The sequence below is a fragment of the Pogona vitticeps genome, chromosome 5 (genome assembly GCF_051106095.1).
Source record: "Pogona vitticeps strain Pit_001003342236 chromosome 5, PviZW2.1, whole genome shotgun sequence".
Lineage (NCBI taxonomy): Eukaryota > Metazoa > Chordata > Lepidosauria > Squamata > Agamidae > Pogona > Pogona vitticeps.
The window spans coordinates 118575001-118602519 of NC_135787.1; the positions used below are offsets into that span (position 1 = coordinate 118575001).

General features: G+C 41.3%; 1 protein-coding gene across 2 annotated transcripts in view; it reads right to left on the reverse strand.

Annotated features, from left to right (window-relative positions):
• LAMB1 (laminin subunit beta 1) overlaps nt 1-27519 on the reverse strand; it is a 94146-nt gene that overhangs the window by 7660 nt on the left and 58967 nt on the right. For both annotated transcript variants that reach the window (XM_073000649.2, XM_073000650.2), the window contains exons 21-27: nt 25846-26009; nt 24652-24876; nt 22594-22811; nt 21214-21310; nt 5453-5822; nt 3030-3214; nt 2139-2380 (exon numbers count right to left, since the gene is read on the reverse strand). In XM_073000649.2, the coding sequence (XP_072856750.2) occupies nt 2139-2380; nt 3030-3214; nt 5453-5822; nt 21214-21310; nt 22594-22811; nt 24652-24876; nt 25846-26009 (1501 nt within the window). The remainder of the gene's footprint in view (nt 1-2138; nt 2381-3029; nt 3215-5452; nt 5823-21213; nt 21311-22593; nt 22812-24651; nt 24877-25845; nt 26010-27519) is intronic.

Sequence of the window (27519 nt, forward strand, 5' to 3'; positions counted from 1 at the left end):
AACCATGAGAAACGGGTATTATGGACAGAATTGGCTGGGAGCAGGTGTACTGAGAGGTACCTAGGTCCTAAACTGTTTAGGGCTTTGAATGTTAACATCATAACCTTGAAGTCGATGCGGAAATGAACCAGTTTGCCTCAAGGAAAGAGAGTGTTCATGAGGTGTGCCATCGTGTGTTATTTCTCATTATGGATGACGACAGAATTTAGAAAACAGCAAATTCTTTGGGCACTTCAAATGGGAATTAGTAGTTTTGCTTAAACCGTTCACATGCGTGGTGCCACTTCAACAGAGCACTGAAAGACTACCCATGTGTTGGCATTCAGCAATCATACTCTTGTGCACCCCATAGAGCAGACCTGGGCAAAGTGCAGCACGCGAGCCGCTCCTGTCTGGCTCACCAGTCGTCACTCCACTCCAGCCCGCCCATCGCCGCTAAGTAGGCCGGAGCTCCGGCTCCGGTCACCCAGCACGGCAGTAACCAAAGCTCGCAAGATCCAATGCTGGGATCTCACGAGTTTTGACTGTTACTCTTGAGCCGCAGGCTGTGGAGCCTGCGGCTCAAGAGGCCGGAAGCGATCCTTGCGCAGGCGACGTGATGATGCATCACGTTGCCTGCGTGGGATAGAAGACAGTCAGAGAGGAAAGCCACAGGGGAACGGAGGACAGGTGAGTTAGCTCAGTGTCGGGTTTTTTACCCTCCCCTCCCCCACAGTGAATGAATTACAATTTCATTTTATTTTTAAGTAAAGTTGGTTCAGCCCCCCGAACACAGTTCAGATTTTTCAGGTGCCCCCCCATAGAAATCAATTGCCCACCCCTGCCATACAGGGTACTCTGCATGGCCTTGGCTGCTCAGGAACAGCTACTCAAACTTTTACAGTGATTTCTAAAACTCAAGGACATTCCTACTGCAAATGTGCTGCGGCTGTTACCCAAAGCGCCCTCTTGCTGAAAGCAGTGGTCCTGTTTTTTAACCCTTAGAGTACTTGCTTTCTTGCACCAATAACCAAAGGTCAGAGGCAGTGCAATAAATTATCTATTTTACACCTTACAGCAGCTGTCCAGCTGAATTCCCTTTCCATTTCTGTGCAGTAGATGTATCTCTACTCATGCTATAAAAACTTTATACTCTTCATTGCATTCAATGTACAAGAAACAAGGTTATTCTTTTAAGGATGATTCCCAACTGACAGCATCCCATTATATTAAATCAAAGGGCAGACTGCTGCTTCTCCATCTTCCATTCCGTCATAGATTTTGCATGGTGAGCAAAAAGATGGATGAAGCAACCAGAAAATAAAAGGTTTCAAACGAACTATGCCCAACTGATTTAAATGTGTGCATCTATGCATTGGATTATGGCCACTTAGTGGCAATTCTGTAATGGTGTCTTCAGCTGCACTGAATATTTTGGTCCCTTTGAAATGCATCTTTGAAAAGGCATACAGTGGTGCCCCGCATAGCGAGGTTAATCTGTTCCGGATTAACCGTCGCTATGGGGAAACATCGCCATACGGAACGGAAAATGCCATAGAAATGCATTAAACTTAGTTTAATGCATTCCTATGGCTCCAAAACTCACTGTTCTGCGAAGTTTCTCCATAGCGCCGCCATTTTCGCGCCCTCGGTAAGCGAGGGCAGGGCGCAAAAACAATGTGGGTGGCCATTTTGGGCATCCGGCGGCCATTTTGGAACCGCCAATCAGCTGTTTTTAAAAAATCGCTCTGCGAAAATCGGTAAGCGAAACGCTTACCGATCATCGCAAAGCGATTTTTGCCCCATTAAAACATCGCAATGCGATCGCAATAGCGATCCCAAAAAACGAATCGCTATGCAAATTCATTGTTAAACTGTGTGCTCGTTATGCGAGGCACCACTGTATTGGCTTCTCTAAGCCCTCACACTTTGCCACCATGGAAATCTCACTGTTGAGTTTGTAAGAAAAAAAGGAAGCTGTGCAGGCTTTGTACACAATCTGAAGGCAGGTATTGCCCACCCTTGCCTGCAGATTGAGCTTAATTCAAGTGCATTGTCCTCCACATTTTTGGTCCTGTCTTCCCAGCCTGGTCTGCCTTCCTTCCATTTTTTTGTTCTTTTCTGTGATCACTGTTCTTATACCAAGGACTCCTGAGTACCTTCTCAGCCACTTCTGCAAGATCCAGGCTCTGCAATTTGCCTGCCAGTTCATCCAAGAGGCGTGACTGCTCTTCTTGCTTACTCTTGAACTCCGTCTCTGTTTCATTGATCAGACTCTCCACTTCTAGCCGCATTTCGGCTGATTGCTCTACTACACTTCCTGGAAGAAAAACTGAGGCATTGGCTCTCTTTTCTGCATCCAGGGACATTTCAAAATATTTGGTGATGCTGTCCAAGGCTCCTGAAAAGATCAAACGTGAGAACCATTGAGAATTCTGCGCTCCTCTCATTACAAACAAAATCCACATGCTGAAACCCAGCTGATGACAAAGCTATGACTCGTTGTTCTTCTACAAAGCTCTATCAAAGGTGTTAGTGGTTTCCTACTAATTTGCCCCAGTGCAAACAGAAAGACTATGCCATGTTCTTCCCCTTTACCCATAAGTCCAGGATTCCCCATCCTGGGCACTTCCAGACATTTTGAACTATAGTGCCTATAATCCCAGGTCAGCGGCAATGCTAGCTGGGACTGATGGAAGTTGTAATTGAAAAGACCTGCAAGGACGTAACTTGAGGAAGTAGCTGTAGGGAAACATCTTTGGATTCCATTCATTTCATTGGGAAGATTAAGCACAAACATATATTAGTTCACCAAAATCAGCAGGACTTGGATGCATCTGCTTTCACTGTGCGCTGACCAAAAGCAGTTTCTTAAAACTTGGAAGAGTTGTCCTTTTTTTAAGGGGGTAACTCCCAGGATCTACCAGGCAGCGTGGGTAGAAAGGACCTTCTGAAATTGTTGAACCCCACCCCCACCCCCCCAAACTATTTCCAAACACAAAGCAAGAGGGAAAACCTCCAAATAATGTACCCCACATATAAACACAGACCCTGGATATCAGAGATTTTTATGAACTCCAGTTGCTCTGCCAGTTCTTTCACAACGCTGTCGAGGCTCTTTGCATCTGCCTCTAGCGCACTGAGCTGGGTGTCCGTGTGATTGCTTTCTGTTGCCACCTTGGATACCGTCTCTTCTAATTCTGCTATCTTCTCTGCAACATCTGCTTTCAGTTTCCTGTGAACAAAACAGAACCTCAATTTAGTGAAACAGAACAAAACCTGACTGGCCTTGAATTAACAAGGGGTGGAAATGGGATAGCTTAATCCCTTCCCTCCCCCCCCCCCATGACCTGCTGAGTTATTTTGTTACAATTCTCCAACTATGATACTGGTTTATCAGAGGAGTATCACTTCTTTATCCTCATCATTATAGAAGTCCAAGACAGCCAAGGGCTCAGAAAACAGCTGTTTTATGTGAGACTTAACTCAGTCTAAATGCCAAAAGTCTGTTGTAATGCATTTGAACTTTGCCAACTGCATCGGTCAGAGCACTGACTCTCAGCAGCCATACATAATTCATTTCATATCTCATGTAATTACCAAATCTGCTATTAAAATTTATTTTTACAGACTAGCTCTGGGGGTGGGGTAACTGCACAATGGATTCTTTTTAAGACAAGTCATGAAATATGCAGTAAAAGAGAATTGTGAGAACTGAATGCTAAACAGTCTTCCCCATGCTGCACATACACAACTTCAGTGTGCACAGTACTTCTACAGGGTCAGTCCCTGGACAAATAAAATGTGTAGACAAGAATTGCCCTATGGCTTTGCTATAAAATGGAGATCTTCTTGGCTATGCGAAGTTATCCCTTCCCTCCAAAAGGCTATCTCTTCCCCTAGATTCTTCTTTCAATTGCATTGGCTGGAATCTTGTTGCTTAACGTAGTTAACTCACCGATTCAGTGGAATTTATGGCAGAACTCACTCACCAAATCTAGGTGTGACTTACTGAGCTAAGCAACAAGATTCCAGCCATTACATGTTTACACTGAAAATGCAGAGAGTACAAAAGTGGGAACCATTGGCTTTGATCTCTACATGTGTTTAACACAATCTCTGAAGGTACACAGGATTTGCGTGCATGCTTGGGAATCCTTCAATAGGCAACACAGGCTTCTATGGACTGTCAAGATGAGTGCATGTGGAGGCAGAGGACACGAACAGACATAGTCTTACATACATTCCCTCATGCACATGCAACACAGCCTCTGAACAGACTTTTATACTGCAGTGAAACCAGCAACTTTCAGGTGGGCAGATGTGAGGTGTGTAGGATCTGCTTTGGTTTGCATTAGACTCCCACAGTCCAGCAATGAGAACCAGCTGCAAAATATTGGCTCAGGTGGGCTGACTGAGAATCCAGAAAAGCGATGCCTCTGCACACATACTCAGTCCAGAAATTTGTTTGCTGCATTAGGACTTGAGCCTGCACAGAAGTGCTTTCCCTACAAATCCACTCCAGTTTTCCACACCAGGTGTGTTGACTTCAGTGTTCTGAAACAAATATGATTGGTAGAGCATTGGGCATCTTTGTGCAATCCAAGCTGGACTGCACATAAATAGCCTTAAGTATTCTTGTGACCATCACTGTGTGTGTGATTAAGGTCCAACAGAAAGAAGTGAGAGGGAGAAATACCCAGAAATGATTAGCGCTAAACCTATAGCAGGTACAGCTCAGTGGGTTGGAGCAGTTGGCTGCAGAACCGCAGACTGGGTACGGGAATCCCTGCGGTTCTGCCTTAGGGGGCCAGCCAAAATCACCTGGCACATGCGCAGCTGACAGGGTCCTGTGCCCTGCCACTTGGGCAGTCTTGGGCGAGTACACAGTGCTAGAGCACTGTATTGTTATAAAGTACTTGTTATAAAATAATGCTAATGCTAACACTTATAAGCCCATATTAAATAGTAAAAGAAGAACCAACTTCTGCTGGAAAAGCACACAAGCCATTGAGTTGTATGAAAACCTGAAATGTGTCTACTGATCATCCTCAACCGGCAGCTGATGCAATTAAGTTGCCTAATTTGTCTCTCAGGTTGACAGCTCAACTTCAATTAGAGATACATAAACAACTGGAGGTTTTCAACAACCTCCACCAGATTTGCTATTTTGAAGGAAGAATGGGAATGACTAACCTGCCAAAGGCTGAACAATACATAATCTCTCATCTTACATTCTCTCATATAAACAGAGGTGTCTTCCCTACATCCCAGGAGAATATAAACAATCAGCACACGAATCTCCTTGCTAATTACTAGGCAGTCTCATCATTTCCTTCAAATTTTCCATCTGTATGACACAGTTCTCTCTCTCTCGCTCTCTCTCCTCTGCTCCTGCAGTATTCAAGATCTGCAATTATTCATGACCGAGCATACAGGAAGAAATGTTGATTTCATTTTGTGGTATACTTACTCAGCCTCCTCCATCAAATTTCCAATGTTCCGAAGAGGTTCGGCAGCAGGATTTTGAGCAACAATACTTTTGATTTCATTTAGTGTTTCTTCCACAGAATTTAGAGTTTTCTGGTAAGGACCGCTGACCCCAGTGATTTTCAAAGCTTTTGCTCTTTCAAGGAATCTCTGTGTCCGATTAGTCAACTCACTAATGATGACATCCCAGAGAGCAAAACACTGGTGACAAGGTACACAGTCTGGGAAAGTGCCAGAGTAGCCCCGGGTGCACTTATCACAACGGGCTCCTTCGACTCCCTCGCGACAAATACACTGGCCGGTTGTGCGGTTGCACTGTGGGGTCTGAACACCCCGCAGGTCACAGTCACAAGCTGAAAAAGAGAAACAAGTCATTACCAAACAGGATCTCTATTAACATGAACAGTATTTACTGATGCTAATTTTCCTGATAAATTCAGTCCAGTTCAACTGGACGGCAGCTGGGGAAGACCCCATTAGTGGCCAGGCAATAGCTGGTGTTGGATTTAGCTCAATATTTAATCATAATTATGTCCTGTCAACTTGATTTTAGCTTATGATAACCTTTCCAAGGTTTTCAAAGTATGGAAGACTTAGAGGTGGTTGACCATTCCCTTTAGAGACTGTCCTTTAAGGTAGTAAAACCACTTCCAAGGCAGATCTTTTCTAACATAAAACATGCAATATAACAGTAGATTTGGGAGAGATCTAATAGTAAAAATAGTAATTAATTTTTAAATAAGCAACAACACTAACATAAAAGCAAATAGCCTGGTCAGCCATCATAACTAGAAGCTGCTACAGTTGAAAATATTTGTTTAAATAATGGTCAAGACAGAGAAGAAAGTATTTTCCACTGCAGTTGTAGACACCATTGTGATGAAACAGAACTCATAAATGATCAAAAGCACAAAATGTCACCATTCAAAATGGCAGAACTTTGACACCCAACAGAGTAAGGTCTGTAGTAGAAGAATGTCATATATTTTAATAAGATTCTTCCCACCCTGCTTATAACTTCTTTGAACTGATGCCTTCCGGCAGAAGATACAGAGCAATTAAAACTTGGATGACACCTTTTTTAAACAGTTTTTATCCTATAATTGAACTTAACAAGGAACTTAAGAATCACCAGCAGTGAATTGTTGGACTGTATTACTATTACTTGCTCTGTTGTGTTGTATGTTGTGTGGCTACTGTGTGCTCTTAGGCGGGGTTCTGGATTTTAGGATAGTTATGAGGGATGTATGTGTTTTGGTCTGGTCTCTGAGTGTTCTTTGTGAATTTCGTTGTGAGTGTATACGGTGTATATACATTCAGTGACAGTAAATTATTATTATTATTATTAGACAAGACATCAGAAATTTAACACATCCATCCATTCTGCAACGCATTATCTAGGTTCCCTATTTGTGTTATAGTCTATCCTTGAGGTTTCTTCTAACAATATGCAAGTATCCCATAAGAACGTGACAAAACAGAGAAGGGGAGGAGAACCTCCAGGGCAGGGCGACACTGGACTTATAGTATTTTGTACAGTTACTTCTATATATTCACATTACTTAGCCAGATTTCTAAAAGACCATTTTAAAAAAGAAATTACTGTAAACAAAAAACAGCTTTCTTGTAGAATTCATGTAAAAAAATACAAAAAGAGAGAGAAAGAGAAAGACAGAGAGAAGCCTTGTCCTGCTGTTCAACTTATGTTGGTGCAATTTAACAAAATGGCCTTTTTGTTTTCAAAATTAAGCCGACACAAGGGGTTTTATTTCCATCAAAGCAACTTCAGCATTCCCACAGTGAATCGCCTACTTTGGAACGCAAAACCCTTCAGGCAATTCATTCCTCTTTGAAGGCTGAGGGGGGGATAAGGAATCACTTAACCCTACCCCTACTATTAGTTTCTGGGGAAAAGACACTCAGGATAATGTCTAATTATTCACATTCCTCATATGGGTGTAACAAAAACAGAAGGCTGGTGCCTTTTCTTTCAACCCGGTGCTGTCTGTTCAAGATTGTATCAGATCATGCACTCAATACATCTTAAAATATCCTTTACTGTTTTTGTTTTTAGAGTATAGTAAAAATAAATTCACAGGTTTCTCCTTATTTTTACCTATAAACCAGAGGGGCTCCAGAATCATCAACATGCAACTATATTATCACTAATTTACAAAATATGAAGAAACAAAAATTCTTGCAGTGAAAGGGAATTATAGATAAATATAGAATTGGAGATATTTATCATCAATGTATCTGACAACAATGGGAAAAGAAATGACAGGATTGGGATTAGTTGGTGGTATTTTTTATAAACTATCATATGTGTTTTTTAATTTAATTCAATGAATGCCTGGGAAAATGTTTCTACAAACAGTAACTTACACATCTTATTGATTCTAAAATATAAAATAAATGAGTTGCTTTTAAAACCATTAAGCTTTTTCCCCCCAGATTTCTCTATTATTAAATAATTATTATCTATTTTAATAATAAACTTAGGCTTTAAGTACAAACAGGAATACTGGCATGACAGAAACACTGAGTAACAAGAAGGAGGTATCAGCACATTCAGGGGAAATGATGGTGATACTACTACAGAAAAATTTATTTATTTATTTATTTATTTATTGGATTTATATACCGCCCCATAGTGCTACAAGCACTCTCCGGGCGGTTTACAATTTAATTATACAGGCTACACATTGCCCCCCCCCCCCCCAGCAAGCTGGGTACTCATTTTACTGACCTCGGAAGGATGGAAGGCTGAGTCAACCTTGAGCCGGCTACATGGGATTTGAACCCCAGGTCGTGAGCACAGTTTTAGCTGCAGTGCAGCGTTTTAACCACTGCGCCAAATTATTTTATAACCATAAAAGGGGTGGTGGGGCACAGCAATTAAATAAATCAAAGCAGGCTCATGTGACATTGAATTATTAATGGTACAAAGCTACTTCTGGAAGTATGTCACATTCACCGTGGGAGTGCATTATATGGCATTATATGGCATGTGCCATTAAGTCGATTCCAACTTATGGTGACCCTTGCCAGGATCTCCTAGGTACACAGTACTTAGAATTGACTTAATACTTTCTCTGAAAGCATGCCTTTGGAACTGCAACAGAAGGTGTCTATCGCTGGACTAGATCAGATGGAAAGCTCTTTAATCTCTCTAGATTGAGAGCAAGGACCAAAGTCCAACTGAAATGCATACGGGACTTCCTCTTCGCCGATGATGCAGCCATTGTTGCCCACTCTGCTGAAGACCTCAAACAACTCATGAATCGTTTTAGCAAGGCCTGCCAAGACTTTGGACTAACAATCAGCCTGAAGAAAACACAAGTCATGGGCCAGGGCATGGACTCACCTCCCTCTATTACCATCTCCACGCAAGAATTGGAGGTTGTTCATGACTTTGTGTACCTTGGCTCAACAATCTCTGACACTCTCTGCCTAGATGTTGAGATGGATAAATGCATTGGCAAAGCAGCTACTACTGTATGTTCTCAAGTCTCACAAAAAGAGTATGACTCAATAAGAAGCTGACAGCAACTACTAAGATCCAAGTCTATAGAGCCTGTGTCCTGAGCACACTGCTGTACTGCAGTGAGTCCTGGACCCTTTGTGCATGACAGGAGAGGAAGCTGAACACCTTCCATATGCGTTGTCTCTGACACATTTTTGGTATCAACTGGCAGGACAAAGTTCCAAACAGAGTAGTCCTAAAATGAGCTGGAATTTTTAGCATGTATGCATTACTGAAACAGCGACGTCTACGTTGGCTAGGGCATGTCGTGAGAATGGCTGATGGTCGGATTCCAAAGGATCTCCTGTATGGAGAATTAGTGCAGGGAAATTGCCCCAGAGGGAGACCACAGCTGCGATACAAGAACATCTGCAAGTGGGATCTGAAGGCCATAGGAATGGACCTCAACAGATGGGAAACCCTGACATTGGAGTGTTTAGTCTGGAGGCAGGCGCTGCATCACGGCCTCTCCCAATTTGAAGAGACACTTGTCCAGCAGGCCGAGGCAAAAAGGCAGTCACAAAAGCAGCAAAATCAGGGAGCTGGACAGGGGACAGATTGTATTTGTCTTCAGTGTGGAAGGGATTGTCACTCTCGAATTGGCCTTCTCAGCCACACTAGATGCTGTTCCACGTCTTCCATACAGAGCACATTACCATAGTCTTTCGACACTGAAGGATGCCTAGTCTAATAATTTCTCTCATCTGGGGATGCTCTGGGACCATGTAGCTTGCCCAAGACTACACAGGTTGGTTCTTCTCAATCAAACCTCAACCTCTGTCTCCACAACCAGCAAGCAAAATCACTGAGCTACCCAGCCATCTATATAGCAGACAACACAAGAATTAAAATCACATATGCTCCAGAGCCCATATGAGGTCTCATGTGATCATTCTCTGACAACATGCCACAGAAACGTATCCTGACCAAATCAACTGAAATCATGTAATTCTCTGTGTTTCCAATGTCCAGGCTGTGATTGCTGTTGAGTAGGTAGCCAAAACACTGCTATACACCCATAAGAGGTAATTTTCATAGGCTTGACAGAAAGAGAATGTAGAAATGCAAAACATCTTTTAAAAAAGAAAGAAAAAACCCAGACCACTAATGGAATGTGTGAGGAAACTGAAAACAGCCTAGGGGGCCACTGAACATGCTCAATGGTTACAGAATGCTGACTGACTGAGTTTAAAAAAATGAAAGATACAGAATGAAATGAATACTGATTTTTTAGATGCCCCAAGAATTCTATATGCTGCAGCTGCACAGAAAGCTTAGCTTTGCATGGTTCTTCCCTGCTTTTCTTTTCTTTTAACTTCTAAATCAAAATTGGAAGCTCTGCTGTGGTGTTTGCCAGACTCTTTGGCTACAGATGATCAAAACCAGGACAGCACATTCTTGGAATATATCCCTGCTTACTTCCTCATGTTGCACAACATGAGAGAACACGAATTGGTGTTAACTTATCTAGTACAAACCTAGTACAAAAGCACATGCAGGATACAGGAAGATAAGAAATGGGTTCACTACAAGTCCCTCAGTGGCACATCTGGATCCTGGGGGTAGTGCATCATAAAAGCATGCTTAAGTAGGTCAAACATGATATTACAATGACATTTTAAGCTGGATTACTAGATATGTCTTATTTTAAATGACTTCCAGAGCATTAATTCTGATACTCTCTATAGAAGATTCTAGCTGACTGGAAAGCTCAGTGGTTTATGTATCTGACTGCAGAGCCAGAGGTGGAGAGTTCAATTCCCCACTGTGCCTCCTGTATGTAGAGCCAGCCTTTGTGGCCTTGGGCGAGCTGCACACTCCCAGCAGATGCTCAGAAGACGGGAATGGTAAATGGCTTCTGAGTACTCTCTACCTAGAAAACCTTTTAAAGCATCACCATAAGTCAGAATTGACAGCACATGGTTATTACTACAGAAGATACTGAAATCCCTTGCTTTATCTCTTGCAGTGCCCATTATTCCTTGGTTTTCTACAGCCATTTTGCAATTGCAGATTTTATTTCTAGTAGTCCCATGCCGAAAATCCCCTAGACAGAAGTCAAGGAGTGGGAGAGCAAAAACAAAACACAAAGGAAAGGTACCCCTACCGACATATGTGTTTTGTTCCTAATGTCTGTGCTCCCAAGGAGGAAGAGATGGCCCTGGTGCATGCTGGGAGTCCCTGTAATATTCCATGTGATGGACAGTTTTGCTTCCCATTAGGATCGAAAGAGGCAACCTCTCACAGAATCATCTTTCTCATGAAGCGCTCCAGTTATTCCTAACAAGCATCAGGGCTGGCTCCTCCTTGAAAGCAAATACTTGGATGATTCTGGGAGTGGGGATCTTAGAAATTCAAAAGCCCCACTCTTAACACCTTCAATGATTTCTTTTAATGAAATGTGGGTCCGAAACCATGTTGTACCATAAGTAAGATGGCTTCCCATCTGCAGGTCTAGAAAGCCTAGAACACTAACAACAATACTGTCTTCACAGAACTGGAGGATTTCAGGACCGGGGAAATGATAAATGACACTCCTCCTTATGTGCTCTCAGAGCCTTTTGGACAATAACACAAAGTATAACCATCAACCAGCCAGCATGGTCAATGGCCTTAACAGCTGGGGTATTCGTGGAGTTGTACCCTCCCCCAAAAAGCAGCATTTCCAACTTCTGCAGTGTTAGAAGGCTATAAGCTCAAAACTAATATATTATAACTGCTGTATATAAATAGGGTAGTGACAGAGACACATAGTTTTGGAGATAGGAAAAGTACAGTCCTAATCTTCCCCTCACTAAGACAGCTATTTCAATACACTGTCAGTTGTTTGAGCAGATCAGTTCCCTTTTCTTCTGCCCACCATTTTCCTTTTCTAAGTTTTCAACTGACACACAAACGTTTCACATCCTTTCTTCCACATATTTGACTGGTAAATTCACACGTTCTGTCTGATCTAGTTCTTTCAACACACTTTTTTGCACAAACCCTTTCTTCAGTCAATATTTCTGCTATTCTTAATACTATCTTAATACATACTGTGATGTATATGACAAGCAAGCCTAGAACATCCCTGATGCTACGTTGAAGCAAACAATGGAAACAGTAAAGCAATGGGGAGTGGGAGGCAACAGGTCTAATGTGGAATCAACAGAGCCCAAACGCATTTTAAAAAAGAAAGTTATATGTGCCACAGTCCAAAATAAAAAAAATGCACAAAGAAAGTACATTTCAGATATGACCAGGGCCAAATTAACCCACAACCAGGCCCCTCGGCTTTCAGTTGTTAGGGGGATCCTCTGGCACGTCAGTCTTTCACAGCCTGACCCTGCTCAGTTGAGGGTCCCCTAATTCCTGCAGGGTCCCTTAGGTCAGGGGCCGGTCCGGTCTGTGGCCTTAGCAGGACCGGGCCACAGAGACAGATCTCCTGTCCCCCACACTCCCACCACACATGCCCACACACACACATACGTATGGCCTGCCCACACACATTCATGGGTGGCCCGCCCACCTGCGAGCACACCCCACCCATCCGTGCATGCGCATGAGTGCACCCCACCCATCCACGAGCAAACACTGCCCACCCATGAACACACCTTGCCCATCTGCGCATGTGCATGAGTGCACCCCGCCCACTCATGAGCCCACCACCCCCACACCACCAACTGGTCTGCGGTTCGGAAAAGGTTGGGACCACTGCCTTAGGTGATTTGCTCACATATTTATTTATATTTATTTATTTATTTTATTTCTATCCCGCCTATCTGATCGTATTAGACCACTCGTGAATCCATATATCTCACTGAAGTTTTATTATGCACCGTTGTATGGAAGAAGAGATAAATGTTATTCTTATTTAAAAGGCCACCTAACCTAACTTAATCAATGTTGTTCACTAACACCCACGCTTCAAAGTATGTCTCAATATGGTCTGTTATCTCAGACTCACCCACTGACAATGCATTTTAGATTAGCTGAGGCACATGAAAGAAGCAGTGGGAGAGAAAAAATTTCAATATCGGTTTTCTATGTACTGGAGGGAAAAATACTTAAAAGTAGGAGTAAAATAAATATCATACATGAATTGCTATTGAATGTTTTTAAAAAAACATAAATTTTATCTTCCAAAGCAGGTCAAACTGAAATTTTAAAAAACTCCAGAGTTTAAGAGTGGGAAAAATCTAATCCAACCTGATGTTTTTGGTAATTTCTATAGAAAGATGAGAAAAATACCTTATTGGTAAAACATTTACAACCAAGCAGCCATTCAAAACCAAATCCTTAACCCTTTTTCAAGAGCCACTTGTCCTGAATAAACTCTATTTACAATAGTGAAATACTGAACAGAAGCAGTAGCCTTTTCCTGTAAAAAAAATCAAGAAAAGGCACCATACGGTGAAATGTCAGACGTATGACAGTGGCATGCAATATTAATTGAAAGTCAATGTAAAGTTGATTTTAAAAACATTGCTAATTGCTAATATACAACAATAAGGATAGTTCAACTACAGAAAAAGTTAACTCACAGAAATTTTGGTGAAATCTGCTCTTTTAAAAGCATATTTAATGGGGTAAACATGTCTGTCAGTAAACATATCTATACAGATAATTACTATATCTTGGGCATGGTTCTGAAATAAATGCAACATAAATGTATATCTATGTATGCTCAGGAGACATAGATTCTCACTTACAAGGAGTTTTCAACAGCAACCAAAGAACAATTATTATAAATCAGTTCACACATAATTTTTAAACTATCCATAGTCACAGTCGGAAGTACCAGGAATGAGCTCATACATGGGGGCTCTCTTCTTCTTTATGTTCATTGGATATTTTCCTGGTGCAGGCAAACCATTGTTCATGGTTGTGTCCAAGCTGACCAACTGTGGTTTGTTTCACCTCCAACCAGGTTTAAAAATCCGAAACAACCAATTTGTTCTCCATGGGCAGTTGGTAGCTAAGGGACATATAAATACAAGGCTAATTCTTGATCCATCAATGATGGATTTGGGGGATCAGAAATAATACCATTAACTACTCCTGTGTCAGTTTTAAAGATATTTATTTCGACAAGATGTCTGAGATCATTGGAACCTTTAAGGTATTTCCAAATACTGAGAGAGTTTTTATATTTGTTTTGTAGGAACAAATGCGCACTTAATAAAAATGTTAGAACATTTTAGGTGTTTTTCTAATTTTGGATGTTCTAATTCAGCTAGTACTAGTAACTGAAAGACAATAAGTACAAAACCATTTCCCATCTTTTCTTCCTGTTCTCAGTGTTACCATGTTCCTCAATAAATACACAGCACATGATAAGCCATCATATTGAGTTGAAATAAACACAATTGAACTTCTTTTAATTAAAATAATACTGAGTTCTTGGCAATATGCCCAGTGTAATGCTATATCTCTGAACTATCCATATTATTGTCTCTCCACTAAGACTCATTTTACATGGCCTCCAGGGAAGAGGAGGAAATCTCAGTCATTTAGAGGGATTTGGGAACAAAGTCTTAACAGTACAGAATTCTAGCCTGACCCATCAGATACAATTCTTGTTCCCCTAACTGCTAATCTTTTATATGCTTAATTTCACAAAAGGAATTGATTTGTGCTTTTGAATGTATCTTTCTCTGGTGGGGATGTCTAAACAGCCACATATAAGGAATTCTCCCCTAAAACCAATACTACAGAAAGATTTAATTTCAAATTTAGTGAATATGAATCAAGGCCATATTTGAATTCTCTAGAAGTTTTCAGCCCATTCATTGGTGCTGGGAAATGGTTGCTTTCTAAAGAATTTTCACCTAAATTTGCATGTCAGGGAAGAATTTTCAGCTTCTCAAAAATATTTAAAACATGCTGAAAAAGAAAAAGTTAGGCAGCAAGGTCCATACTGTGGATGAAGTCCAACTTTTCAGACTAATGTCTAAAATTTGTGTGGCCTGCCAAGATGTTGAGAAATGACCCACATTATTTTAAGTTATTGCGCTGTAAGACACAATTCTGTATTGTAAGGACTACATTTTTTAAAAAAAACCTCATTTAAAACTATTTTTTTTCAAACAGAGAAACAAAGTATTTGAAATGGTCATTTACATATTAATATAACTAGTCAAAACAATTGAAAAGGTATAAAAATGGCCAGTCATATTTTTCACACACATAGGCTTCCATGTTTATTTTCAACAGGTAGGCTAACCGTGGTGACGCTGTGGGCTAAACCGCAGAAGCCTGTGCTGCAGGGTCAGAAGACCAAGCAGTCGTAAGATCGAATCCACGTGACGGAGTGAGCGCCCGTCACTTGTCCCAGCTCCCACCAACCTAGCGGTTCAAAAGCATGCAAATGCGAGTAGATTAATAGGGACCACCTCGGTGGGAAGGTAACAGCGTTCCGTGTCTAAGTCGCACTGGCCATGTGACCACGGAAGATTGTCTTTGGACAAAACGCTGGCTCTATGGCTTGGAAACAGGGATGAGCACCGCCCCCTAGAGTCGAACACGACTGGACAAAAATTGTCAAGGGGGAACCTTTACCTTTACCTTAGGCTAACCATTTCATAGAATAAAACACAGGTGTGGAAAAATATGGAAGAATAATGAAAGGGACAGCAAGAACGTGGCTACTTCACAACTGTTTTTTGAGACTGGTAAAATGGCCTCCTTGTCATCTACTTCTATAAATGACCTCTGGTTAGAAATTCTGCTGCATGTCCAAAATCCAACAGGGCAATTCAATAGAGGAACCTGATTGCATAGCTAGGACCCAGTGAGGGACTCTGTAGTTCCCTGCGCTCCCCAGATCTGCTCCAGAGGCCTCAGGGACTTTTGAACAGCACCGAGGACTGTGTGGGTGAGGAAAGGACATTCTGTCACTTGAGTCCAAGCATCAGGATCATGTCCCAGTGTCAATACTGTGTCACAAGGTCTTATATTAATTTTTGCTCCAAAAATGCATTAGGGCTTATTTTCAGTGGATCTTTTATTTTATTTTTCATGTACAACAATTCACATTTATTCAAATATAGTCATGCCATCTTCTTCTGGTTGCTGCACAATGGCGGAGGGCGGGGTTTCACTTAACTGGGGCTTATTTTTGGGGTAGGGCTTATATTATGGGCATCCTGAAAAATCATAATAGGCCTATTTTCAGGTTAGGTCTTATGTTTGGGGAAACAGGGTAGCAGGATGTCTTACTGATTCACTTGGTTTAAAATTCCACTGCACCTTTTCTACAAGGAAAGTCAGCAGGTGAACGTTTATCTAGGGAAGGGTTTTTAGCTACTTGATCCCAGTAAGTAATCAAAGTCTTCCCTCTTAAGTGAGATATATGGCAATTCTATTTAAATTATACAATTTATTTCTAATTCTGCATCTGTAGGTATAAGCTAGAATATGTTATATGCAATTCAATGTCCTCTTCGGTCCCTCTTTTCGTTTTAAGTTGCCACCCTGCTATACTGTATCAGAATCAGTATACCAGGATTATTAAGCACATTATTTCTGCGATCAACAGAAATAACCTCTGGGACCAACAAAGCACAGAGGCTGCTCTGGGTACTGCCCAAGAACTGTTTTGTTTCCTTGTGTGTTTAGGAGACACTACAATCTTTCTAAGCTATAATGAGGCCAAAAATGCATTTGTCTTGTTGTTTTCAAAAGCTTAAATCTTCAGAAAGCTGAAATGCATGATCATCTCTGAGCAGCTTGCGCCGCTGGATAAATAAGGTTCTGTCTGGCTATTTGATTTACTAGAATACTTTTTCGCATACCCTGAACAAACATTTTACATATTCTGAATAACCATTAGGGATTCCTCGAAGTTTTTGTGAGCCCAGCGGTCAGAAGACACAAATGAACACCAGCAAACGACTCACCATGGTCAGACGACGCTGCTGGATTTTATTAGGAAACCCAGCCTGGGTGGAAAATGTAGTCAAAAGAAAACTTCCATACTTTATTTTAAGGAATAGAATAAAATAAGGTCTGTCCCTATTTACCAATTAGCATTTCTTAAAAAGCAATAATACTAGCATGCTTTTTTGGCAGGTCTGGGGCATGTATCTGAAAATGCTGGTGGTGTGGACACAGATGCCTGACCAGCTAGTGGAGATGTTAAGAATGTTGAACTCCCAAATAGGGAGATCCAGGCTCCGGACCCCCTTGAGCAATGGGAGGTAACTAGTGGGGTACCCCAATGCTCAGTCTTGGGCTCTGTGCTCTTCAATATTTTTATTAATGAGTCGGATGAGGAAGTGCAGGAAATGATTGTCAAATTTGCACATGATACCAAATTGGGTGGAATAGCTAATACCCTAGAAGACAGAAACAAAATTCAAAATGACCTTGATAGGATGGAGCACTGGGCCGAAAGCAACAGAAAATTCAACAGGGATAAGTGCAAAGTACTGCATCTTGGAAAAAGAGACCAATTGCACAGTTACAAGATGGGGAATTGTCATAGATCACAAGCTAAATGTAAGCCAACAGTGTGATGTGGCTACAAAAAAGGATAATGATATTTTAGGCTGCATTGATAGAAGCATAGTTTCCAAATCCTGCGAGGTGCTAGTCCCCCTCTATTCAGCATTGGTTAGGCTTCACCTTGCGTATTGTGACACCACACTTCAAGAAGGATGGTAACAAACTGAAACAGGTTCGGAGGAGGGTGACAAGGATGATCAGGGGGCTGGAAACCAAGCCCCTGTGAGGAAAGCCTGAAAGAATTGGGCATGTTTTATCTTGAGAAAAGAAGACTGAGGGGTGATATGATAGTAATTTTTAAATATTTGAAAGGCTGTCATACAGAGGAGGTGCAGGATCTGTTCTTGATCATCCCAGAGTGCAGGACACGCAACAATGGGCTCAAGTTAAAGGAACTCAGATTTTGGTTGAATATCAGGAAAAACTTCCTAATTGTTAGAGCAGTACGACAGTGGAACCACTTACCTCGGGAGTTGGCGAGTGCTCCAACACTGGAGGCATTCAAGAAAAACTTAGATAAGCACCAGGCAGATATGCTTTGATTGCATTCCTGCACTGAGCAGGGGGTTGGATGTGATGGCCTTGTAGGCCCCTTCCAACTTCACTTTTCTATGATTCTATGATAACTGTGAAATTGATATGCTTAAGCTTTTAAACTGGGATTTACATTTTTGTGTGAGTGGAAGTAAGTGCAGGGGCTGAAGGAGTAAATGACCAAAGTGGGAAGAAAAAGAAACATTGGCAGCAAGGAAATGGGGGAAGGAGAGAGGGAGCACTGAGTTGTGGGGTGGTAGAATTAATCGGCTTTGAAGCTGGGCAGAGCCACTAGTAAACAACTAGTAAATTCCTTTCTCCCAAAGTTGCAGAGAGAGAGAGAGAGAGAGAGAGAGTGTAATTGCTGATAAATATATTTAAATCGCTGTTATTCTGTAGCTAAACTCAAACTGAGATGCAAAAAATTATAAATTATTTTATTCCCCTACTTCAGAGGAAGGAAGACTCTTGCACAGTAAATGAAATCAGCACACTAACAATGTTTGTACGTATAGGATTTAAGCAGTAATCTTTGGCACCAGAGTGCAGAAGCAGAAAGCAATTGTCCCTTTTTCATCTGCAAATGACAGGGAGTCAGAGTATGTCACTCATATTTCAAGCACTAAAAGACCAGACCAAGGCTGTAGATGCCTAAACAAGCCAAGCAATGTTCTTAACTACAGTACTTCTTTTGGAAGGAGAAATTGAATCCTCTCAGTAACACAGAGACAGTCATGTTTATTTAACAAATCAACCCCATATTTATTAATTGTAAAAGAATAAATCAGAGCACAAATACTTTACTTTTTTCATATAGTTAGAAGATCAAGAGATATTTCACTTTATTCTAAGATGTAGGACAACTGGCTTAAATGTTATTTAAACAGAGAGAGAGAGAGAGAGAGAGAGCTACAAATTGTTCTGGTCTAGACAGTCCTTGAAGTTTCATTCCATTAGGCAGGCATGTTTATAATTGCAAAAGGCCACTTGCAAAACTAGCTTTCTAAACAACCTAATTAATCAAGACCAGATGCTTTTGCTGGGCTTAAAGGGACATGCTGCCCATTTTATTTTCCTAATACACAACAACATGGAGCAACATTCAAGCATGCATGCACACAAACCTGCAGCAAAATAGACACACAGCATTCAGGCATGATGACACACACGGACAAGCAGGAAAGATACCATTCATGAAGCAACATTTTTTAAAATGGCACTTCCACAAGCGTATTTTTAGAGTTGTTTCTTCTTTTTAATCTAGACTAGCTTTAGAAACAGACAGACAGACAGACAGACAGACAGACAGACAGACAGACAGACAGACAGATAACTCACACATTTCTGTTGATCTAAATCCATTTGCTAATTTTAACTAGAGTAGATCCATTGAGTCAATGGCCACAATTCTGTTTGGGCAAGTGGGTCATAAAAGTATTCTCATATAAATTTGCCAGGTTTTACACCAATGCAATAGAGAATCATGCAATTCAATTTTGCAACTGGTTGCATGATTCCCATCCCACCAGTGAAATACTTCATGAATAGCACTTCAGCCTTGGTGCTATTCTAGCTAACATGGCCGCAATGTCAAGTTAGCTAAGGCAGTGGGTCCCAACATTTTTAACACCAGGGACCGGTTTAGTTGAAGACCATTCTCCCAAGAACTGGGGTGTGTGTGTGTCCATGTATGCAGGGTGTGTGCATGTGCATCTGTGCGTGTGTGCAGGGTGTGGGTGGGGGCGTGCACTTGTGACCATGTGGGGGGTGCATGTCGGCGAGTGTGCATGCAGCTGTGGTGTACATGGGGGGTTTATGTGCATCTGGGCGTGCGTGCATGCTTGTGGGGCGGATGGGCATGTGAGTGTGTGTGTGTATGCAGGAGTACACATGCGTGCACATACACGTGCATTCCTTCGGTCCTCGAAGATCTGTCTTGGCAGCCCAGTATTTCCAAGGCCACAGACCGATACTGGTCCGTGGCCCAGGAGTTGGGGGCCCTGAGCTAAGGTACAAGATTTCAGCAAAAGGGTGGGTGACCTCTAAAAAAAAGAAAACTAAGAAAAGAAATTACATTTAACAGATCTCTCCCTTCCACAATTCTCCTGCTTTATTGTGAGCCCATTACAGGATTAATGGCCCACATGCCTATACATCACCTACTCTGCTACAAAGAGAGAAACTTTAATATCTTTCTCCTCCATCAACTTCTGAACACTTATAACAAAAAACAATACAACAGGAAACAAGGAGATATTCTAAGCAAAAAATTAAGAAAGAAGGGGTGAGCAAGTAAACTTCAGGCCATTCAATGATTATATAAAACTTTATAGCCTAACTTTCTTTTTTGAGTTCATCAGTGAAAACAAGTTGTACATTATTCCGACAAATTGCTTTGGCAGAATAATTGCTGCCACGGTACTTAATTTATTCAAATATGAGATTGCTTCTCTCTTTCTTTTATCTTAGATTTAATTAATGGAATGTACATATGTGAATGTATTTTAATAGGTTCTACAACTCCAGCAGGTACTCTTCTATTTTCTCTGAATTTCTTCACTCCTTTTAATATTTTCTTTAGTTTTAATATTTATGATAACATGAATCATTTTAAAAATCATATCAAAATTGGCTTTAAAAGACAAATAAATAAATAAAAATAAAATGCAGCTTTTCTCTCCAGTAATACTCAAATGCAAAATCTTGAAAACATCTTTTCACTTTACTTTTTGTTAATCATAATAATAAACAATCAAGAAAATCATCATATTAACAGTCTGTGTCTAAATTAAAATTACATTTTCTGTTACAAAGCTGCAAAAAAAAAATCTACTTTATAAGTAGACTTTCACCAGAATTAAATTTAGTTTCCCTAGAAGCCAGCTAAGATCAGCGAGCCTCTTTCTTAAGTACGGTATTGTAGCAAACATTGCAACATTAAGAAGGAAGCTAATTAATGCACCCCAGAATCTTGTTCTATCTTGTATCTAATTTCTTACATCTTAGCATAAGGGCACCAATATCAATGCTTTTTTGTATTTTTATATGCACAAGCACAGAGCAAACTGTCTATTCAGCAGTGATCCGGCCTCCCAGCAGAAGCGGAAGTTACAATATTGGACACACTTGACTTGGCATTTGGAAATGTTCTTTCAAGAGTAACAATGCATACTGAATAATTAAAGCATTGTGCTCACCTTGGCAGTCCACTCCAGGATCACCCCAGAAAAACTCCTGGCATTCATTACAGGTGCGTCCTCCAAACCCTGGCATGCACTGGCATTGCCCTGTAAACTGTCATTAAAAAAAAAAACAAGGGGGGGATCAATAATTTTTTTTGAAAGAGGACGTTTTTACAGAACAAACCTATCACAAAACTTTTATCCAGTTATTCTGGTCTTCATCAACTGGCTGGCCAATACACTGAACTAAAGAAGAACTTTAAAAAGATCATCAGAGCACTATCCAACATTAAAGTCAAACTAAACATGACCTGCAATAGGACCTCACATAATATCTTAAGGGTAAGTAGAAGATACAGATTGAAACAGTGAGATTATATTCAGTTGAGGACAGCCTAATTCCTTTCTATTGGAACAGCCATGCTGACAGATTCTGGGAAATGTAATTGCTTCCAATTCTGGTTCTAACTCATGGGATGAGTAGCATCTCTCTGGTTTGTATGAAAGAGATCATGTAAACCCTGCAGGCTGTTTGGTTCAGCCCCAGGAGTATGGAAGCCCTTGGGAAGAGGATGTTCGTAGAGTTGTCATTTTAGAAAAAGAGAGATGGAAAGGAACCGCTATTCCTTTGAAGCAGGGAATAGGCTATTATCACCTTGCATTTTATTTTAGGACCTTGAAAATTTGGCCTCACACACAGTTCCCAAGTTATGAGCCTTGAATCTTTGTACTAGTGAAACCTTTGAAAGATTTGCATAAATGGAGCTGTGGCACAATGGTTAACCTGCAGTACTGCAGTCAACCCTTTGCTCGAAATCTGAGTTCGATCCTGATCGGTTCAGGTAGCTGACTCAAGGTTGACTCAGCCTTCCTTCCTTCCAAGGTTGGTAAACTTGAGTACCCAGCTCTCGGGGGGGGGGGGGGGAAACAAACTGTTCCTTGGAGAATTATGTCGTAGACTGCCCAGGGAGTGCTTTAGCACAGTGGTTAAAACGCTGTACTGCAGCTAAAACTGTGCTCACGACCTGGGGTTCAAATCCCAGGTAGCCGGCTCAAGGTTGACTCAGCCTTCCATCCTTCCGAGGTCGGTAAAATGAGTACCCAGCTCGCTGGGGGGGGGGCAATGTGTAGCCTGTATAATTAAATTGTAAACCGCCCGGAGAGTGCTTGTAGCGCTATGGGGCGGTATATAAGTCAAATAAATAAATAAATAAATAAGAACAAGCAGGTACCGATTACTCATGTAAACAACTAAAGCACAAGCAAGCACCCCGAAGAATCATGGGCCAAGCGAATCTGTGAGAAATTCTTTCTGAATATTGATATCAATGTCTAACAATTCATTGAATTCTTCTTGCCACCCATTACCCAGCGGTCGTGAGACAGACGTCTTACCTCATTACAAGAGGAGCCGAAGGACCGTTCTACATCACAGCCACAGGGTTCACACCCGCTTCCGCTGGCCAACTTCCAGGTGTTTGGAGCACAGTGGTCACAGCTCTGACCAACCACATTAGGAAGGCACTGGCACTGTCCTGTTTCTTTCTCACATTCACAGTCTTCAGAGCCGTCGCAGCGCTCGCGCACGGTTCCCAAGTAATTGCAGACACACTCTGGAAGGAAAAAAGCAGCCAAGGGCATGTGTGGAAGGAGGCTTGTGAAAGCCCAGAGCTAACAAGTCGAGAACACGCCATGGGTTCTTTTGAAAGATAAAAATATTTTAAATCAATCAATCAATAATCTTAAGAAGCTATTATATCATGCTTGATGGGACAATGCAACCACAGGCAGAACAGGGGAAATTTACATTCATCTCTCTACATTTACCTGCACATTTTCAACAGTTCTTGAACACATTGTCAAAATCAGCTTCTAGCAACTTAGACGCCATCAGGGGTTGTGGAAAGAGATGCCTACCAAGCGTAACAGTCGCCAACAGAGAGCCAAAAACAGTGTATGTGGCTGCTGGACTGATACATGCCAGGACTGATACACGTACGCCTGCTGGATTGATACATAACCCATTCCAAAGACTTAAAATGGGTTACATTATCACAGCCTTGTTTAGGGGAAGAAACATAACTCCAAAGCTTACGCACTTCCTTCATTTGTGAGCCCTAGCTCATCTCATAAATTCACCCCCTTTGGGTCTTTTGTTTTCTGAACCTAAAGACACTTGTGACTTTAATCTCTGAGCCAGGAGTGGAGAGAGCTCAGTCTTTAGACTTAGTCCTTAGAAGAAACAGGAAAAGCAACTATTTCCCATTCTTCATACTCAATAATTTAAAATGCTACGGATCTGTTCTAAAAGGAGTAAGAAAATAAGAAAATTATGTCACACGTCTTAAGTCTTGAGGATGTGGTAGACTCTACAAGGAACATTAATTTTTTTTTCTTTTTAAATTGCACCTCCAAATCATAAAATTGCAAACTAGCAGTTTTAAACTCATGCCTTCCAGCTGTGTTCTTCTATAATTCCCATTTATTATGGCCAGCTAACACATTTGAAGAGCAACAAATGTACTTTTCTGGAGAAAGCTATTCCTTAACATATACATTTTCTGATGATTTTTACTGTACATTTACTGACCATATATCACCGGAAATCACGAATGCAAGATGACGTCTGATGCATTGATATTTAAGATGCAAGGACCCTTTGTTGTTTTCCAATTGCCCTCTCCACCCCTCTCTCCATGCTTTGAATTTTCAGAAATCCTCTGCCACTACTCTTTACCATAGTAGGAATGTTTCTGTAAATAAAACAAAAGAGACCTCTTCCCTCCTGAGCCTAAGGGCAACAGGAAGCAGCCCCAGCTATTCTCTGGATAAGAAGGCAATGAATGCTAACAACAAGAGGAGCCTCCTCTTTCACAAGAGTTTCATCCTTTCAGGATATGCAAAAGGTACTGATTAGGCAGGAGGTCTTTCTTCATTTCAGCTTTTACACATCGCCTTTGCCCACTCAAGATTAGCCTCAAGGTAATTAGGTTTCGGGTATTAGGGTTACATCCTGAAAAGCTAACAATTTACAAGACCCCATTCAAATCAAGTTTATTTGTTGACCTTTAAGGAAGCTGAATCCTTCCAGTGTGCAAATTCCTAGAATTCCCGGCAATAAAGTAACATTGCAGTGCAGGATAGCCAGCTTGGCCAGGTTATACTGACAAATCTCTGGATAATTTGCAATATGTACAGATTTCTGACTCCAAATTTGTTAGCAATGCAGGATTACTTCTCCCTACACTGATTATACTAATGAAACAAAAGTTTAACTAGGTACAAATTCAGAGTCCATGAATTTCTCCTCAGTATCTATGTCTGTTTGCACCAGCCTCCAGTTGTTGGGTGAAAAGCATAGTAGATTCAGCAAGGCTGAAGTCTGACTAGTCCAGCACTCAGAAAGCAAATGAGGTTGATACAGGTCAGAGGCAGAGACTCTCCTCCACTTACTTCGACAATCCTGCTGAAGAGCACGTCCGTAATAACCATGTTTACACAGCTGGCAGTGTTCACCCTCTGTGTGATACAAGCACTTCAGGCACAATCCTGTCTTCTTGTCACAAGCCTCTGGATCAGTTGAGTCAATGTTGTTGTTGCACTGGCAGGGCTGGCAAGTCCCACCAACCTCTTCAGGGTTTCCAAAGAAACTGGAAGCGCATTCATCACATCTGCTCCCTATTCAAGGCACCAATTGGAAAAAGAAGAAACGTCTTCAGCGGATACACCAGCCTGCAAATTATTAGATGCAAAGGAAACTGTGGCAAAGGAGAGAAAGAGGCCACTTCATATGTCAAGAAGTGGAATGGAAGTTGTTCAGAGAAACTAAACACAGCGAACAGGAAAACTCATGGGGAAAAACAGAAGAAAATACAAGATCTTAGTGAGCATATACTGGTGTATAGCATTACTGACTTCAAAGGAGAGAAACTGCAGGTTGATTGAGAATCTGAGCTTTTGTCAAAGATTTGTTGATTTGTTGCTAACTCCCTGTTTTGTCCAATTTTTTTCTAAGTTTCTGTTTCGGTGCATAAAGCATAATGAATTTGTACTACTGTTCCTTATTTGTATCGATTGTCCCTGTATCAGCTCCCCATTTCATGATTCAGCCCCCTTAGGTCATGAAGCAGAGGACAGCATTGTTTGTAAGTTTAATTCATCCAATATATACATGACACTTAACAGGATATTTATGGATCAGTGATGTAAACGAAGTAGGAAGACAGGGGTTTGGGATAGGAATAGTGTTTTAAAATGCCATATGCACCTTCTGTTGTTTTTAATTGTGGTTTTTGTTGTTATTCATTAATATGAGAACTAATTCGAAGGTCAAGCGACACAATGAAGAATTTAAATGCTGTGAAGAATTGGCTCATGAGAGCCAATGTGTTGTTGTTGACATAATGGCAGCCTGTGATTCAGGAGCCAGAGGTTCAAATCCCCATTTTGTCACTGAAACCCATGAGGTGGAGGTGGCCCCGGCAAGACCACTCCTTAACTATCTCACATTCCTTGAAAAGCCTAAGCGAGATGATGGCACAGAGCAGCTGCAGCAAGAACAGCACCATGTGACAACCCAAAGGTTTGTGATCACAGAAATGTGCACACAAAGGAACCACCTTAGTTGTACTTCACAAGGAATCTTACCTTTGTATCCACTTTCACAGACACACACCACCTGTAGTGTAGTACGGTCTTGATAACAGCCACTGGCAAACTGACGACCACTTTCCGGTCCATCTGGGCAAGGGCAAGGCCGGCAGTGATCCCCAGATCCCAGAACAGGATCTCCATAATAACCACCAAGGCATCTAGATTTTCAATGCACAAATATGGACTAAGTTTATCCCCCAAAATCCGACACATTGATCTGCACAAGAAAGTGGGCAAGTAACAGCTGCTAGCACACAGAAGTGTAAGATTTGCATTTTTTCCCCCCATCAGCACAGGACGAGTAACACTATTTTACTGATATTTTCCTTGGCTCTTCCCTGATGTCAGTGGAAGGAGTTCCAAGTCAAGTCAATTTCTTTTCATGTGAAATATAAACACACTTTAATTCACAAACTAATGTGTATTCAGTTTTAAGGAGTTTCATTTCTATAGGGAAATCTAATCACAATACTACTTGACATAGAGCTAGGCTAGTTTCGTCAACTATGTCTGTAAACATCTGCACAAGTCTTCCGTCTATCTCCACACAGGTAGCCCCAAACCCTACCTTCCTGCATGTGACCCTCGGTCAAGATAGTGGAGTAATTTGTAATCCTAACATTGGCAGATAAAATGTATCCTTAGGACCTTGTGCAGACTTGCTGTGCTCTTTTTCCCCCATCCCAAATCCCTGGTGCATCCAGAAATAACACATTAGTCCTTGAGCAGTCACTGTAACAAAAAAAAAAAATACTATCAAACTATGTATCCACAAAAGCTGCTCCGACTTCGTCATATTTATCTCTCCTCTTTTCCTCATTTAGCTCATTCCATCGCCCTGGAATAAAAGCCAACCTGTCCCTCCCCAGGGTTTACAATGGATACATTCGGTGTAGCACCAGTACAATGCCCTTCCAAAGAATCAAAGACTATCATCCAGCATCTTACGTCTTTACATGTACCGCAGTCTTCAAATGTCTATCACACCATTTTCAATTCTAAATATATCTATAACACTGCAGTCAAGTTATACAAATACATTAAATCAAAATTGCTTATACTGCACAATTCACAGCAAGTACAGACTCTGGAACCTAAAAAGGAAATGATGGCCAATGACTGCAGAAGGGTTTGACTTTTTCCCTTCTATGCCAAGTTTAGCTTCTCTTCTTTCTGCAGAGAGATATTCTCTGGCCGACAAGACTGGAGGTTAAACATTCTCCAGTGCTCTTTTATCTCTGTAAGCAGAAAAGGTTATGTGACAAAATAATAGGCAGAGAATGGGAAATGTGAGGTCCTCCAAATATTTTTGGACTGAAGCAACTATCATCTCTCACAACTAGCTAAACTAGTTGGAGCCAAAGGTAATGTAAATCCAAGAACATCCGGAGGGCTGCATGGTTTCCAGGCAGCCGAGATACTATATTCAAGTTGGAAAACCAGGCTAAAGGTAAAAATTAAAGTGTGTTCAAACACAAGATATTTTACCATGAAAGAGAAATCTGTGAAGACTAAGAAGTGGTGAAAGTAGCTTCTGGAGATCAATACGTGTCTCCTACAAAGTGTTCAGGGCAACTGCAACATGAGTTAGATCTAAGAATTGGAGAGCATAAGGACAGATCTTGCACCAGATATAATTTTTAAGCACTTATTCCTGCTATCCCCTCA